General features: G+C 40.4%; 1 protein-coding gene across 3 annotated transcripts in view; it reads left to right on the top strand.

Moving 5' to 3' along the window:
• Window positions 1-14,690, top strand: part of RELN (reelin) — a 276,304-nt gene that overhangs the window by 212,312 nt on the left and 49,302 nt on the right. For all 3 annotated transcript variants that reach the window (XM_068994382.1, XM_068994372.1, XM_068994390.1), the window contains exons 29-37: window positions 305-462; window positions 1,362-1,569; window positions 6,909-6,985; window positions 8,475-8,633; window positions 10,581-10,769; window positions 10,998-11,271; window positions 12,562-12,702; window positions 12,795-12,972; window positions 14,371-14,455. In XM_068994382.1, the coding sequence (XP_068850483.1) occupies window positions 305-462; window positions 1,362-1,569; window positions 6,909-6,985; window positions 8,475-8,633; window positions 10,581-10,769; window positions 10,998-11,271; window positions 12,562-12,702; window positions 12,795-12,972; window positions 14,371-14,455 (1,469 nt within the window). The remainder of the gene's footprint in view (window positions 1-304; window positions 463-1,361; window positions 1,570-6,908; window positions 6,986-8,474; window positions 8,634-10,580; window positions 10,770-10,997; window positions 11,272-12,561; window positions 12,703-12,794; window positions 12,973-14,370; window positions 14,456-14,690) is intronic.

Below are 14,690 nucleotides of genomic sequence, written 5' to 3'. Positions count from 1 at the left end.
ATTAGCAGTTCAGGTTGAACTAAGTAGTAAAAAGCATCTTCAAAGTCACATCTAGTGATAAAACCATGTATTTGTTCTTTGCATCACACTGATGGATACAGGCCAGAGAAACAGAGGAAGTCAAAATGCAGCCAAAAGGTCTGGAAGAAATATCCTGAAGCAATGTAACACAAAATGTAGGATGACAGAAATACAGGCATCCTATTTGCAAGTGGCTAGTTTAGGAAAAGGTCCTTTTAATCTGAAGCAAGGAGTAGTAGCTGTTGAAGCTGGGAGTAGTAATACCATTGTTTTTTCTCTGCAGTAAGACTCGATTCCGCTGGATCCAGGAGAGCAGCTCCCACAAGAGCGTGCCTCCTTTTGGCTTGGACGGCGTCTACATCTCTGAGCCTTGCCCCAACTACTGTAGTGGCCACGGGGACTGCGTCTCAGGGGTCTGCTTCTGTGACCTGGGCTACACGGGTAAGACAACCCTCTTCAGGTGGGATTACAGCAAGCACTGGCTGAGTTAAAGCTGTAAATCTGGCCTCTTGTTTCCTCTCCAATATTCTAGAAAAATACATGATGACATATATTGCGTGGGCTGCCAACAGGAATCTTTTTTGTTTTGTTAAATAAAATTCAGCGCAGGCAAAGCAGAGCAGCTGAAGGCAGCGGACACCGTTGATGTTTTTGGCAACCGCAATCTTTGAACATCACCATCTGTATGAATGGGAAGGGACTAGAAATAAAAGAGAAAACAAAATAAAATATTATAAACTGAAAAGTCTGCTTAAAAGCCTTTGGATCATCTTCAAAAAAATCGTTGCCATTTTTGAGTCCCCTGGCCATCAGATGGCACAAGACCAGGAGGGAACATATGTTCTGACAGGCCCTTCTGTGGAAAATTCTGCTCACTTGTGGTTTCAGGGGCTTTTATTCTGAAATAGAAAAAAAACCCAAAATGCAAACCCTGTGAAAGAAAAATGATTGACACAACCAGTTGCACACTGCACTCTTTTCAACCCTCAACCAACAAAGCAGTGAGCTAACACCTTTTGTTCCATTTTTCTAAAATTAAATAAAAGCATAATATTTTTCTGCTTGCAAAAAAAGTGCCTTATCAACATAAAGAGTGGGTATTTTTCAACTAGTGAAATAAGCCATCTTAGAGTTTAGAGGAAGAGAGCTTATTCTTGCTACAGAAATTTGTAAAGTGGCTTTAAAAAGGTACAACCCAGTCATTGGGGCATTTTCTTAGAAAATCCTGGTGCTTTGTCACATATGGATGCAACTGAACCATGTGCCAGTGTACTGTATCTGACCCTTATTCTGTCCAGCAGTTTCACCAAAGGATCTCCCTCTTTTTTTTTTTCTTGAAGCATCACATGGAACCTGTGTGTCTAACGTGCCTAATCACAGTGAGATGTTCGACAGGTTTGAGAGGAAGCTAAGCCCTCTCTGGTACAAGATAACAGGAGGTCAGGTTGGGACAGGCTGTGGTGTGCTCAGTGATGGAAAATCCCTGTACTTCAATGGACCTGGCAAAAGGGAGGCGAGGACTGTTCCCCTGGACACCACAAATATCAGGTCAGTGCTCAGCGCTGCTGCTTACCATTGCCTGTGTGCTCAAGTTCTCTGTTCTGCCCTGCTGCAAGGGTGGATATGAGAAGGTGGGAAATGTTTTTTTCTGGTAATCATAACCTGTACAAGAACTCTACTTTTTTTGTTCATTCTGGTGTAATATTTCCTTTTTTTGAAAGAGAATACTTAGGTTAGAAACAGTGGAATAGCAGCATAAAATAACCTAAAATATTAACTCTCTATCCTTCTGAGAAGACAGTTTGCGTTGTATTCTAAGGCAGAAGACATGGCCTTGAGAATGCACAAAACCTAAGACTCTGCCTGAGAGTCTTAGCTGGAGAGAAAAGCTCCTTTTCCCCTGACTGTGTTGAATTGCAGGCATGACGATGGCATAGCAAGGAGCTGTTGTTTATTTGCCAGATGTTGTGAAATACTCCACTTGTCAGAAGTGTTAAGGAATGGAATGGGAATTGTTTCTGCGTAGCCAAGAGGCTAACAAGCCTTCACCTCTCTCCCTGCTGCTACTGAATCCTGCTCCATTGGTAGCAATTATCCTCTCCTCTCAAATTGCCTAGCTGATTAATGTAATTAGGATGAACAAAGGGCTGTTAATTCTAACCACTGTTTAGCTTGGAGTTTGCTGCTGCTTCGTCCAGTCTCATGAGAGATTAGGCACCTGAAACCTTGAGCACCCTACAATTTTGGCAGTTAGCTTAATAAAATATATTTCTCCTGACAAATACTGCTCTCAGAGTAAGTAATGCCATGATTTGCTCCATTACTGAATTTATGCAATCACTCAGCAAAGACTGGCCTGGTTGCTGTGATCACTCTCCAGCTCAGGCAAGCAGGGCTCTGTAGGGCAGTGTGGGGGCTGTGGGTTTGGGGACATCCTCAGCTGCTCCCTGGCACTGCACAGCACTGCACCAGCTGCCTTTATTCTGTCCCCTGGGTGTCTGACAAATATGTGTCATAGTTACATAATTATGTAAATTAGTTATTAATTAAACTAATTAATTGTTTGACAAATATGCTTTGGACAAGTACATGTTTGCCCTGGAACTCTGGGAAGATGCAAGCACTTCTATTCCACTGTCTTCAAATCTTGTGTTATTAATCCTGGGAAGCATTATATTGGAAGTAGTCTAGACTACTTCATTAAGAAGTCTACATTCAAAACAGTATTTTTGCATTATTCCTTTTTTCATGGAAAAATATTTTTATAAAGAAAAGTATTTCCTTTAGTTTTAATATTACTTTGAAACCACTTTTTATCCCAGATATTCATATTTATAGCTTTCCATTTTTGTAAAGTTTGAACCATTTTAAAAGCCAAAAGAAGTTTCAAAATTCTGAGCAATGCTCTTTCTTGATATTTTTAATATACCACTGCTTCTCTTTTGCACAAGAATATGGTTATCTGGTGTCTTAAAACTGCCTCAGAAACATAAATGGCCAGAGAGACGCTTGGTAAGAGCAACTAAGATCTCTATTCTGACCACATGTTCACAATGTGACCTGCTCTCCTGCTGGAACTGATTGTTATGTCAAAATAAATCAGTACTTTATTTGTTTTGTAAGCATCACAGTGAGCAGATTAACTCCCTTGAACAGTTCAAGCTCGAAGCCACATCCCTGGGCTGTTTGCTGGACTGAACATAGTGGTCATCTCAAACACAAATGGGACTAATGTGGATTTTTTGCTTTCTTCAGTGTGTGCTCAAAGGTAGTAGCCACCAGATGCTGCTTGACCAGAACATGGACTTAGATTACAGCAATTACCCCAGGCTGCTTTTCAGTTCAGAAGAGAGAACAGCTTCAAAAGGGCAACACAACTCATCCTGAAATAGCAGCTAGCAAAGGCCAGTGTTTTTTCTTCTGGAAACACGTATTTCTTTCTTTCATTAGTTGTAAGGCAGCCTGGGTTGGCCTTGTATAACTCAGATATTCAGCCTCAGACATCTTGCCCTGAACAGATGCATCCTACTTAAATGTTTGAGGCCATCTATAACATTAACTGGGTCTTTTTCTCTAGAAGCAAAGGCACACTAAATTTGTGAGAGTGTGAAGGGTTAACTGAAAGGCCCATACACTAAAAAGAAAATAATTCCTCAGCCTAGAAATTTTTTTCATTATTGGAGCTAAAATTAATGTCACTTGAAAGGGGAGATTAAAGGGAAGTACTTTTTCCCATTTTGGTATTACTTTTTGCATTCAATAATGCCTTGCATAGAATTCAGTTATCTTATTAGGGGTCATCTTAGCCCCTGCACAGTTCTCTTTTATTTTTGCAAGGGTTTTTTGGTTGGGAGGTTTTGGTGACTGAGTAAACAGCAGGAAAATATGCCTTGAAAGACATACTGTCAGATATGTGGATTGAGGGTCGTGAATAGGAAGGCTGAAAGTCCTGCAGTAGATTTTTAAGCTGCTTATTTTTCAGGTTAATAGTGTTTTCCCAGACCTTTTAAGATCTTGTTTTGTTAAATCATGCATGGAAGAGCCTGACTGAAAACTTGAAAAATATTGCAAGACACTAAATTTTTATTTTCATTCTGAATTCCTGCAGATCTACCTATGCATGTTCCCTACCATCAGTTACAGCTTTTTGAATGTAAAATGTAAATTTGATGTAAGGAATGTACAGAATTTTTTTTCTTTTTTTGAAGTACAAAGACCCTTTTCCCTTTCACCTTCTCTTCCTAGCAGAGCGTGGTCCATGGGGGCTTGGTGTCGCTGGTTTGCTGTGCTCCAAAGGGGTTGAGCTTTGCCAGCCTGAGGTGTGTGGTGCTGCCTAGGGGAGCAGCCCAACAGGGCACTGCCACACCTGGGTGTCACACAGGGCACTTCGAACTAAAGCTTGTCCCTGGGAGCCAATGACCATAAACAACCACTCAAATTTTAGTTTGTACATTAAGTGGTATCATCAGAGAATGTCACGGAGCACTAAGGGAGCTGTAAGTGTCAAAGTTCATTTCACCCAGACGATCTTTTTTTTTTGCCCTACACTTCAGAAACCCCCTGGAGTCTCTCCATCCCTTCCCTATTGCGTGCCCAACACACCAAAGGCACAATTTCACCAGCAGTATTTCCATCCTTCTGACTGACAATGTGATACATGATTGCATTTTGGTTGCTGATGAGCTCCTGCCTCCCATTTCTATGGCCTGTGAGACTCTTGACTATCTGTTCAGTGGGAGCATTTGCACACAGTGCCTACCTGGCAGCTAGAAACAAACCATGGAATATATATATATATATATATATATATATATATATATATATATATATATATATATATATATATATTTGTTCCAAGTGGTGACATCTGGCTTGTTAGCTGACCTAGCTCCCATCTGCTTTATAGGCTCCATTGCTAATGATTGTGCAACCATCCCAGGGAGCTGTTCTAGGTCAGACACTTAGAGATCAGATGGGCTGATTCACTCCTCTGCAAAAAGGGTTTCTTGGTCTTTGGTTTTGCTTTTTAACGATCTTCACATTTGGCAAGAATAAAAGAATTTCATCACAGGACTGTAAATCTATTCACCTCTGATGCTTCTGTGTAGAGTTTCATTGCCTGAACACTTCTCCAACAGCAGAGCTGCAGCAAACAAATAGAACTTACCTGGCTAAGTGGTGTGTAGTACTGTGAGCCTGACTAGTCTTGAGCTATCTGTGGGGTTATCTTAGCAATGAGATTGATGAGGATATTCTGGCTTGTCCTAGACCCGATGGATATACAAAACATGTCAGACACTAGATTTTGATAACAGAACTGGAACGTGGCTGGATTTAGAATCAGAATTATGATACTGTGTATGTAACAGTGGATGAGGGAAATTGGAATCCTGTCTGCATTTTACTGGCTCTGGCTGTAGTCATGTAGCTTGTCTGTGATTTTACCAAAATTACTACAAATTAGGACCAAATCCTCTAAAGCAAAAAGAGTTATCCTTGTGGGGAATTATTTGAGTGCCAAAAATGCACCTCAATATTTATATTTTAAATAAAGAAGTTATCTACATGCAACAGAATTAATGAAGCCTGATTTTCTATCATCCTAATTTAAAAACTGGCCAGGAAGCAAGGAGGAGAATGGCATTGCCAACTTGCAGCATGCAAAAGCTCTTCGTGGGGTTGTGAGTCCAGGTTCTCCGCTCTTCTCGGGTGCTGTTTTGGGTATATAATGGAGACAACCTGTGAAGAATGTGCAGATTAGGGGGTGGTGGCATTCTCAGTCATCTCAATGCTCTTTACCTTAGTTATGACCCAGTAAGACTCAGATGTATGCCTGAGACATGCAGTGAAATTTGGTGAGTGAGCAGCAGGACATTAATTGAAATTAATTGTTGTTATATTGCACAATAGTGTGTACCTAAGAGGAAATATAAACTACCCTAAAACCACAGAGTCACAATAATAAACACAAGCTCAGCAGGGATACTATGGCATGGCTGCAGATTGGGGAAAAAAAATTAACAGTATTTTGGAGCAGAATGATTGAATAATACTTAATTCAAATACAGCTAAACAGGGATGTTCCAGACTAGTCCAGAGTTCTGTCAATAAAACCAGAAATCCTGTCTCAAGGAGTTTTGTGGCATCAGAAGGATTGCAGGAAGTAGTTTTGGGAAGAATTGAATACACGGAAAAATGTTCATGCAGAGACTCAGATGCAATGGTTGCCATGGTTTAGAGTAGACAGGGATAAGAGAAGGTAGGGAAGTTATAAAAGCACTGACTACAGGACAGGTTGCAAGAAAAGCAGATCAGGAACTTTTTTTTCACCATTTCATGATGTGAGAACAAGAGAATATTCAATGAAATCATAATGTATAGGTTCAAAATCAAAGGGCCTACTTCACAAAATCTTCAGTGAACTCATTTCACTGAAAATTGTTTACATCAAGAATTTAAGGGTCTAAAAAGGATTGGTGGTTTAGCAGGATATAATAATTTTATTACAACTCTAATGCTGTATTTTAAAGCTTCACCTAATTTCCAGTTACAAGAGGCCAAGGTAAGATCTGATGTAAGAAACAGCTTTGCCTGCTTTGTAGATTTTGCACCTCTTGTGTGAGATGGAACTGCTAAATTCTGCTACTCACTCAAAAACACATTTATTAGGCACAGGATTAATAAACCACATCACTTTCTTCTGTCTTGGGTCCTTCACTATTTACCACGTTCACGTTTGATTTCTCTGTGAATATTCCCTAATCAATAAGCCTGGAATAATGGCCTAACTGAAAATGCCATTAGTTAAGAGGGGCAAATTATCCTGACTGATCTTGTGCTATCAGAAGATGATTACACTTCTTTTCTATCCTGTGTTTTTTTAAAAGGCTGGTTCAATTTTATGTACAACTTGGAAGCAAGACTGTTGGTAACTCCTGCAGTAGACCAAGAGCCAGGAATGAAGGTAAAGCCCCTTTTCTTTATAATAACCCTTTTTAATTTTGCATCTTCTGCAGTGTTTTTGCCTTTTGCTGCCTATACAAAATCAAAAAGATTTTTATTTTAACATAAATCAATTACCTCCTCAGTTTTCATAAATGTTGCAGAAAGCTATTTACTTTTTATTAAGGTTATTATTTTTAATTAGTTACACCAAACATAATGGTGATCCATCTGTAGGAGTAACTGTTGGAGCTGTGATGCTCTAAGAAAGACAGCATTCACATGGCAAGGTGTAATAGCTTTTATTAGACTACTTGATAGTGTTGGAAAACAGGTAAATTTACAATTTACACAGGACTTTTCATTAGGTCTGAAATAAAAGGAATTAAATTCAAGTTCATGATAACTCCATTTTTGACCTGAAGAAGAGTTGTGTGCCTGAAAACTTGTTCATCTTCTCAACTACACCAGTGGGTCTAATAAAAAATTGCCTTCCAAACCAAGCTCATGCATGATTTACCCAAAATGCAAAATTATAAAGCTGCAGCTGAAAATTTATTTAGTCTGAATAAATTCATCTCTCCCAGATATCTCCTCTTATTTGACCCACATGCTTAAAGTTACTGGGGTGGAGGACTGATGCTTGTGTTTGAGAAGGTTCAGCATTTTGGGAGCAGATTCCCATGTAAAGTGGTCTGGTTGCATGAAGACAGACCACTGATGTGATAGGTGAGAAGATTTAATTTTCCTCTCAGTATAAATCATTTAGTGTCAGTGGACTGTTTCCTTTGGCATTTACATTGACTCACTCACTGAGGAAAGCTGTCATCTTAAGCATGGATTACACCAAGGGTTTGAGTCTCCTCTCATTTGCACCAGTATAAGACACAAGAAAATTCCATTATCTTTGAACATACTCCAATATAAAAGAGTTTTAAGAGAAGAAATATACACAGGGGCTTCTTTCTTGTATTATCCCCTTTGATGAGCTCTGCTGGGCTTCTGTTGTGTCCTAGTATTTGCCATACTGTGTGTAGGATACAAAGACTATCTTAAATTGTCTAAATATTATGATAATTAATTTCCAAGGATGCTGTGAGCTTGCATACATAGCAGGAGCATTGTGAACCCAGCTATCAGAATTATAACTTAGTCTTCCACATGAACTGCAAGGATATCCAACATGAACTAAATACTGTGTAAAGAAAAATCACTTTATTCCTATCATTTCTGTGGTATGATCATTAGTTTCCCTGAGGGTGTAAAAAAATTGATCCTTTGAGTTTGATGAAGACAGTCAAGATCTCATGTGGCGACTGGTGACCCATGTAATGTTTGCAGTAGGACTTTCTCCACAAAATGCTTCTGGACCAGGAGATGCCTAAAGGGTGGGGCAGATGTCGAAGGGCCTGTGCACGGAATGGGGGTTGGGAGTTCCTGAGTACAGGGTGAACTGCCACCTCTTTGCTCTGCACAGCCACACTAACTGCTTTTCTTAATTTTAAATACAGGGCTTGTTGTTCAATACACAAATGACAATGGGATCACCTGGAGTTTGCTGCGAGAGCTGGACTTCATGTCATACCTGGAGCCCCAGGTTGTTTCCATAGACTTACCCCGGGAGGCCAAGACCCCTGCCACTGCCTTCCGCTGGTGGCAGCCACAACATGGTGAGCAAGGCCATCCTAAAAATTCATTCAGCAGCTTTGTGCAACCCACATGTCAGTGCTACTCAGTATAGACACGTTGTGCACAGACCTCAGCTCATGAAAAACACGGTATTTTAAACAGTTGGGTGTTGTAAGAGCATATTTGGGCTTTCCTGAGTCACACTATGGGGATGATTTTTTTTTTTTATAGCATCAAGCTGAAAAGTGGGCTTAAGAGTAAAATTATTTAAGAGCTAAGTTTAAATCAAAGATGCTGTGATGACAGGGGGAGGGGAAAAGAATACAAAATAAAATAAAATAAAATAAAAAAGATTAGAGTTTTTACCTGAGTATAGAGTGACCTGGGATGCCAAATGGCTTACACTCTTTATCTCATTTTTTCTCTGTTTTGGAAGAGGCATAACTTGGCCTTGAATATGCCTACCTGGTGGCTCCCATCTCACTATTTTAATATCTCCACACTCCAAAGCAGGACCCCCTCCTCCCACCATGTCTGGTCCAGAGCCCAGCTTCCCTGCACCTGCAAAACGACTCAGCCACTTCCCACATCCTCAGCTGAAAGTAAAACCCTAGTGCTGACTAATTCCTACAGCCACTGTGAGAGTTCCCACCTCTCATGGGGGCACATTACCACTACTAAAAGTGTCCTGATTAAATGTCTTACCTTTGCACAAAGCAGCAGCTCCTGGATCTGCAAGAAATATAAGGCAATATTCAGAAATATAGCAAAGTACATTTCAACAGCAATTTCTTGGGGAGCAAAGCACATAGCTTACATTCAGGTAATTATGGTAAGCAGCTTCTTAGACATCATTTATCATTTTGATGGCTGATTTTATTCATACATTTTCTTGTATGTGCTGGACTTAATTGTCCTCACTCAGTAAGAGAATAGACAAGAGGGATGTGATTTAGTTAAGAAGACAGTTTCTTTAGTAAAAAGTGCTGGGCAACAACTGGAGTACCACGGACCATCATTCTGTGATGATCATTTGCATTGGTGAGTGGTGCAATGTCCAACCTGTTGCTCCCTGTACTTGCCTTGTTGGCATCTGGATGACATCTGTCTCTGCTGAGGGTGATCACTCTAAAGACCACCTGATGGCAGCCCTGTGGCTTCCAGTAAAAGCAAAGTTTTATGACTGGAGGTTGAAATATCACCTTCCACACCAGCACATACAGGTGACAACCACTTCTCTCAAAGATGTTAGTTCCTTCGTGGACTATCTTCTGTCTGCCATTCCTCAGCGCAGAGTGGCCCTATCAGCCATGACCCACGTTCCTCATGGTGGCAAGGCAAAACTCCTGGCACATTGCTGCAAGCTCCCAATTTATTGTAAAGGCTTTTCTTCCTCTCCTGTGAGGGCAGTAATCATGCAGTAAGATGTTCTTTTCAGCATGCCAGTAGAAAGGTGAATTGAAATGAAGGCTGTGGAAATGGGCTGGAGAGGATGAGGAAAGTGAAATGCCTGTAGGCTGGAGAGCAAAAGGAGAGAGATTTCTGGGAAGGAGAACAGCTGTTCTCTAGATATTATCTGTATGTAGAGCCTTCAGCATTTTCCTTCATGTTCTATTTGCTTTCATACAAAAGCTATTTTGGGAACTAGACTGAGGCCTTTCCAATTCAGCTGTGGGGATTGGCAGGAAGGTTGTGACCCATAAAATGAAAATCTCCAATCTAGGGGCTCAGGGAGTATCTCATCCAAACAGAGGGAGAGCATATGATGGCAAAGGCACTGAAGCTAAAGAAATGAAGAGAGAAATACCTGTGTTTATCTGTAATAGAAACATACTCTAGAGTCCAGGTGCATCCTTGAGCAATGTTTTAGTCTTGTTTAACAGCACTCAGTCTATGTGATTGAGCACTGCTCCCTGAGTGAACACAGCATATGGGCAGAAAAAACAACTTACAGGGACTCCACTAACCTGTCTGTTCTGGTTTTGTAGGGAAGCATTCAGCTCAGTGGGCTTTGGACGATGTGCTTATAGGGATGAATGACAGCTCTCAGACCGGCTTCCAGGATAAATTTGATGGAACTGTGGATTTACAAGCAAGCTGGTACAGAATACAAGGAGGTCAAGTAGACATTGACTGCCTGTCTATGGATACAGCTCTGATGTTCAGTGAAAACATTGGTATGTGTCGTCAAACTGCTACATTTTCTATGAGTCTGTTCTATCAGTTACACATGGATCGAGTTTTACAAGATGGGAGGTATAGACAAATCCAGGTATTTAGTTATCTGCAGGGAAGAGAAGGCTGGAAAAAGGTGAAGATAGAGGTAACAAATTTGAATGACATTACTGAAAGCATATGCTGAAGGTACACTTTGTTGTTGTTGTTGTTTTTCTCTCTTTTCTTAGGAAAACCTCGTTATGCTGAGACTTGGGATTTCCATGTATCAGCCTCCACATTCTTGCAGTTTGAGCTGAGCATGGGTTGCAGCAAGCCATACAGCAATTCCCACAGTGTTCACCTGCAGTATTCCCTAAACAACGGGAGAGACTGGCACCTGGTGACTGAGGAGTGTGTCCCCCCAACAATTGGCTGTCAGCAGTACACCGAGAGCTCCATCTACACTTCAGAAAGATTCCAAAACTGGAAGAGAGTTACTGTCTACCTCCCACCCTCAACCAAGTGAGTGCTGCTCTTCTGTCTGTTTAGCATGACAAAGGTTTTGCTGATCTAATTTGAACAAACATCCCCCAGCTTGGGAATGTTCTGCATGTCATTTAAATTTTTAAATGGGTGTTGTCACGCCACCAGAATTTTAAATTTCACTTCAAAATATTTCATCAGCTATAATGTGAACTGTAGGGACTTAAGGAAGTAACAACTTTGATGAGCAAATTCTCGAGTCTTGCCTGTAATTTATGACAGTTAAAACAAGAATGCTAAACCAGCTTTTCTAACATTTATGCAATAGGAAGCAAGAATAAATACCCTGTCCCATCCTTTCCTGCAGTAGTGTTTTCTGTTATTGCACATAAGTTGTCATCCAACATTTAGGCATGCTAGTCACAGCATTCAGTAAGTCAGAACACGTCACTGGACGTGCCACCTCCACCCTTTTGACCAGGAGGACAGTTCTGCCGACATCCTCAGGTTATCACATGGCTGTAAGTGGATGTGGCAGATGTGCTGGCATCCATCTCTCTAAAGAAAACCATGCTCTAGTTTAGGAATGACAGGGCATGATGACACTGCTTACCATTGTTCTGAGTTGTTCTGTAATTCTTCAGAGCACCCTACACATTACCTCTGTCCATTTCATCACCCAGAAAATACAGTGGTAAAAATGGAGATACATTAAACGAACTGGGCCTGCGGTTCACATCTTGGTTTCTAATTCCACAGTTCATTCCAGAGGGCCATATATCATCTTCCAGAGAGGTTTTTTTTCCAAAATACTTTCCTCATTTGAGGATAACAAGGGAGTCAGCAGTGACAGCAGTGTGTATGCATCTGCATGTTTGTACATATATATTCATACATTTTTATATATATATGAACATATGTACCCATTGTTTTTCTCTTTACACAACACTTAACATAAATGAACTTTCATTACTTTACTGAAGCAATTTTATTGTTTCCACTCTGCTAGCAACACATGGAGCTGTCAAATGCTAATGGAACTACTAATTTCTGCTCAACCACTTTGCGGATCAGCAAGTGTCTCAGCAATGTTCTTTCTTGATTATCACTTTGAGCACCTTCCTTTAGAATATGCTGGAATTTTGCCTAAAAGACTAACCTGAGAAATTTAAACTTTCCGTTTCAACTAGAACATGAATCTTTTTAAAATAAGGGAGCCATGCTTATTAATATGCTTGTCTTGTGACGTCCGTGGGATTTTCTTTATTATTTAGCACTTTATGGAGCAGAAATTTGAATCCTGAAATACATTTCCTCTGTTTTTAATAGCTCTCCCAGAACACGGTTCAGATGGATTCAGTACAACTATGCTTCTGGAGTTGATTCTTGGGCTATAGATAATGTGGTCCTGGCTACAGGGTGCCCCTGGATGTGCTCAGGGCACGGCATCTGTGATTCAGGTCATTGCATGTGAGTAGAAAACTGCTTAAGCTGCTTCATGGAAAGGATGTGTTTTATCCAGGCCAGATGGATAATACCTTTTCTTCCCAATGTGTTGCTAGGTGTGACAGAGGCTTTGGAGGTCCATACTGTGTCCCTGTCCTTCCTCTGCCATCTGTCCTGAAGGACGATTTCAATGGTAACTTGCATCCAGACCTTTGGCCTGAAGTCTACGGTGCTGAGAGGGGAAACCTGAATGGTGATACCATCAAGTCTGGAACAGCTCTCATTTTCAAAGGGGTCAGAGATTACTTACATTGAAAAAAATGAATGAAAACCAGTAGAGTTAGAAAGTAAATTTTCTCTTGTTAGCCCCATATGCTTACATTGAAATCTTTTGGCTAGAATTTGACATTTTCATTTTTCTTGTCTTTTCCTAAACATGCACCATGTTTTTTCACAGTTGTTTGTTTTTTTTTTTTTATGAACAAATGAGTTTCATCTCTTTGTTGTGTATTACTTCCATTTGTGGTATAAACTCCTCCTTGACCACCAAAGGAAAGGAATGAAACTCTACGTTGAGATTCTTGAAGTGAACTATTTGGAAATATGGTACATATTGCAATCATCTTGAAGTCTTCCTGATTGTCTTTTTAATATTTTGAATAATACAGATTAGTCAGGGCTATAGTCTGTGTAATCAATGGTTATGTAGTTTGCCTGTATTTTACTCAATTCTATCATTTTGATGCTTTCTAGCTCTTTTTTTGTTGACTGCAGATTTCAAAAGGCCAGGAAATATATTTTCTGAATTTTTCAGTTCTTAACAAAATGCATAATAGAAAGACTTCTGTTCACAAGCATGCAAATTCTCAGCTCACACAAGTCTTCACTTGACGCTGTGAACTCAGGTGCCCCCAAAAAGAGAAGTTAAATAATGTTTGGTGTATAAATCAATCCTTTAAATATTTATTTGCAAAACCTTGACTCCAGGTCAACCTCTTTAGATTATTTAAATCCCAAATCACGAGATGTGAATTGTCTAGAATTTGCATTGCTTGTTCCTGCAGCTTGTTCCCCTGGGGGAACAGGTCTGAGAAAGAGGGAAGCTCTGAGAGGAGGCTTGCCAAACCTGTGCAGAACAGGGACTGGCTCTGGCCCAAGGATCCACAAGAGCAAGCTCATCTGTAGAGATGGACAGGGACTCAGGGGTCCCTATGGGTTTTCCTGTCTGCTCCCTTTCCTTGCCAGTCAACAGGTTGCCCCAGAAGAGGATATTTGTACAAAATATATTTTGAGCTACAGAAAAGAACTCCTAGAGAGGACTGTACGTGCCTGGAAATTAGGGTGCTTAGCCACTGGACAGTTTGCACAAAAAATGAGTGTAGTAGCTTGGACTCAATGTCTAAATCAGTGTTTGCAGATCCAATCACATCCCAGCAGTTCAGAGCACAAGCTCAATGAGCTGTGTCTGTACCTGACCATGTTGCTGTGCCTCTGCCATATCTTGGCTCCCTTTGCCAAGGCTGTCACTTCTTTTGCCATCTTCTGCCTGGGAAAAGGTGTGGTATAGAGAACTTCCTCTCTTGCTGCCACCAGCAGTCAGTAGCAGACAATATCCAGGCAACAATAAGCTACAGAATATCTTCAGTAATGGGAAGGGAACTGCTATTCATATTTTATATTCTGTATTTGCAGGAAGGACTGAGAATGCTTGTGTCAAGAGATCTAGACTGCACTAATACAGTGTACATCCAGTTTTCATTTAAATTTATTGCCAAAGGTAAGATCACTGTTGATTTACTATCACTTCTCTAGCTTTATTAGTACATAGTAGCAAACAGGAAAGAATACAGATTTATATTTTCGACTTCAGTGTATGGTAGGGATCGAAAGTTTATGGTAGATTATATGGGAATTTGTTTGAAATTTTGCATCATCCCTACCTTGCTCCCAGCCTCCACAGCTGTCTGTGCAATTCCTAAGGAAAAGGTGAACTGTGGTGACATCAAAAATAA

The sequence above is a fragment of the Aphelocoma coerulescens genome, chromosome 1A (genome assembly GCF_041296385.1).
Source record: "Aphelocoma coerulescens isolate FSJ_1873_10779 chromosome 1A, UR_Acoe_1.0, whole genome shotgun sequence".
Taxonomy (NCBI): Eukaryota; Metazoa; Chordata; class Aves; order Passeriformes; family Corvidae; genus Aphelocoma; species Aphelocoma coerulescens.
The sequence above is the reverse complement of the archived record's forward strand: the minus strand, read 5'-3'. Positions and strand labels throughout refer to the sequence as shown.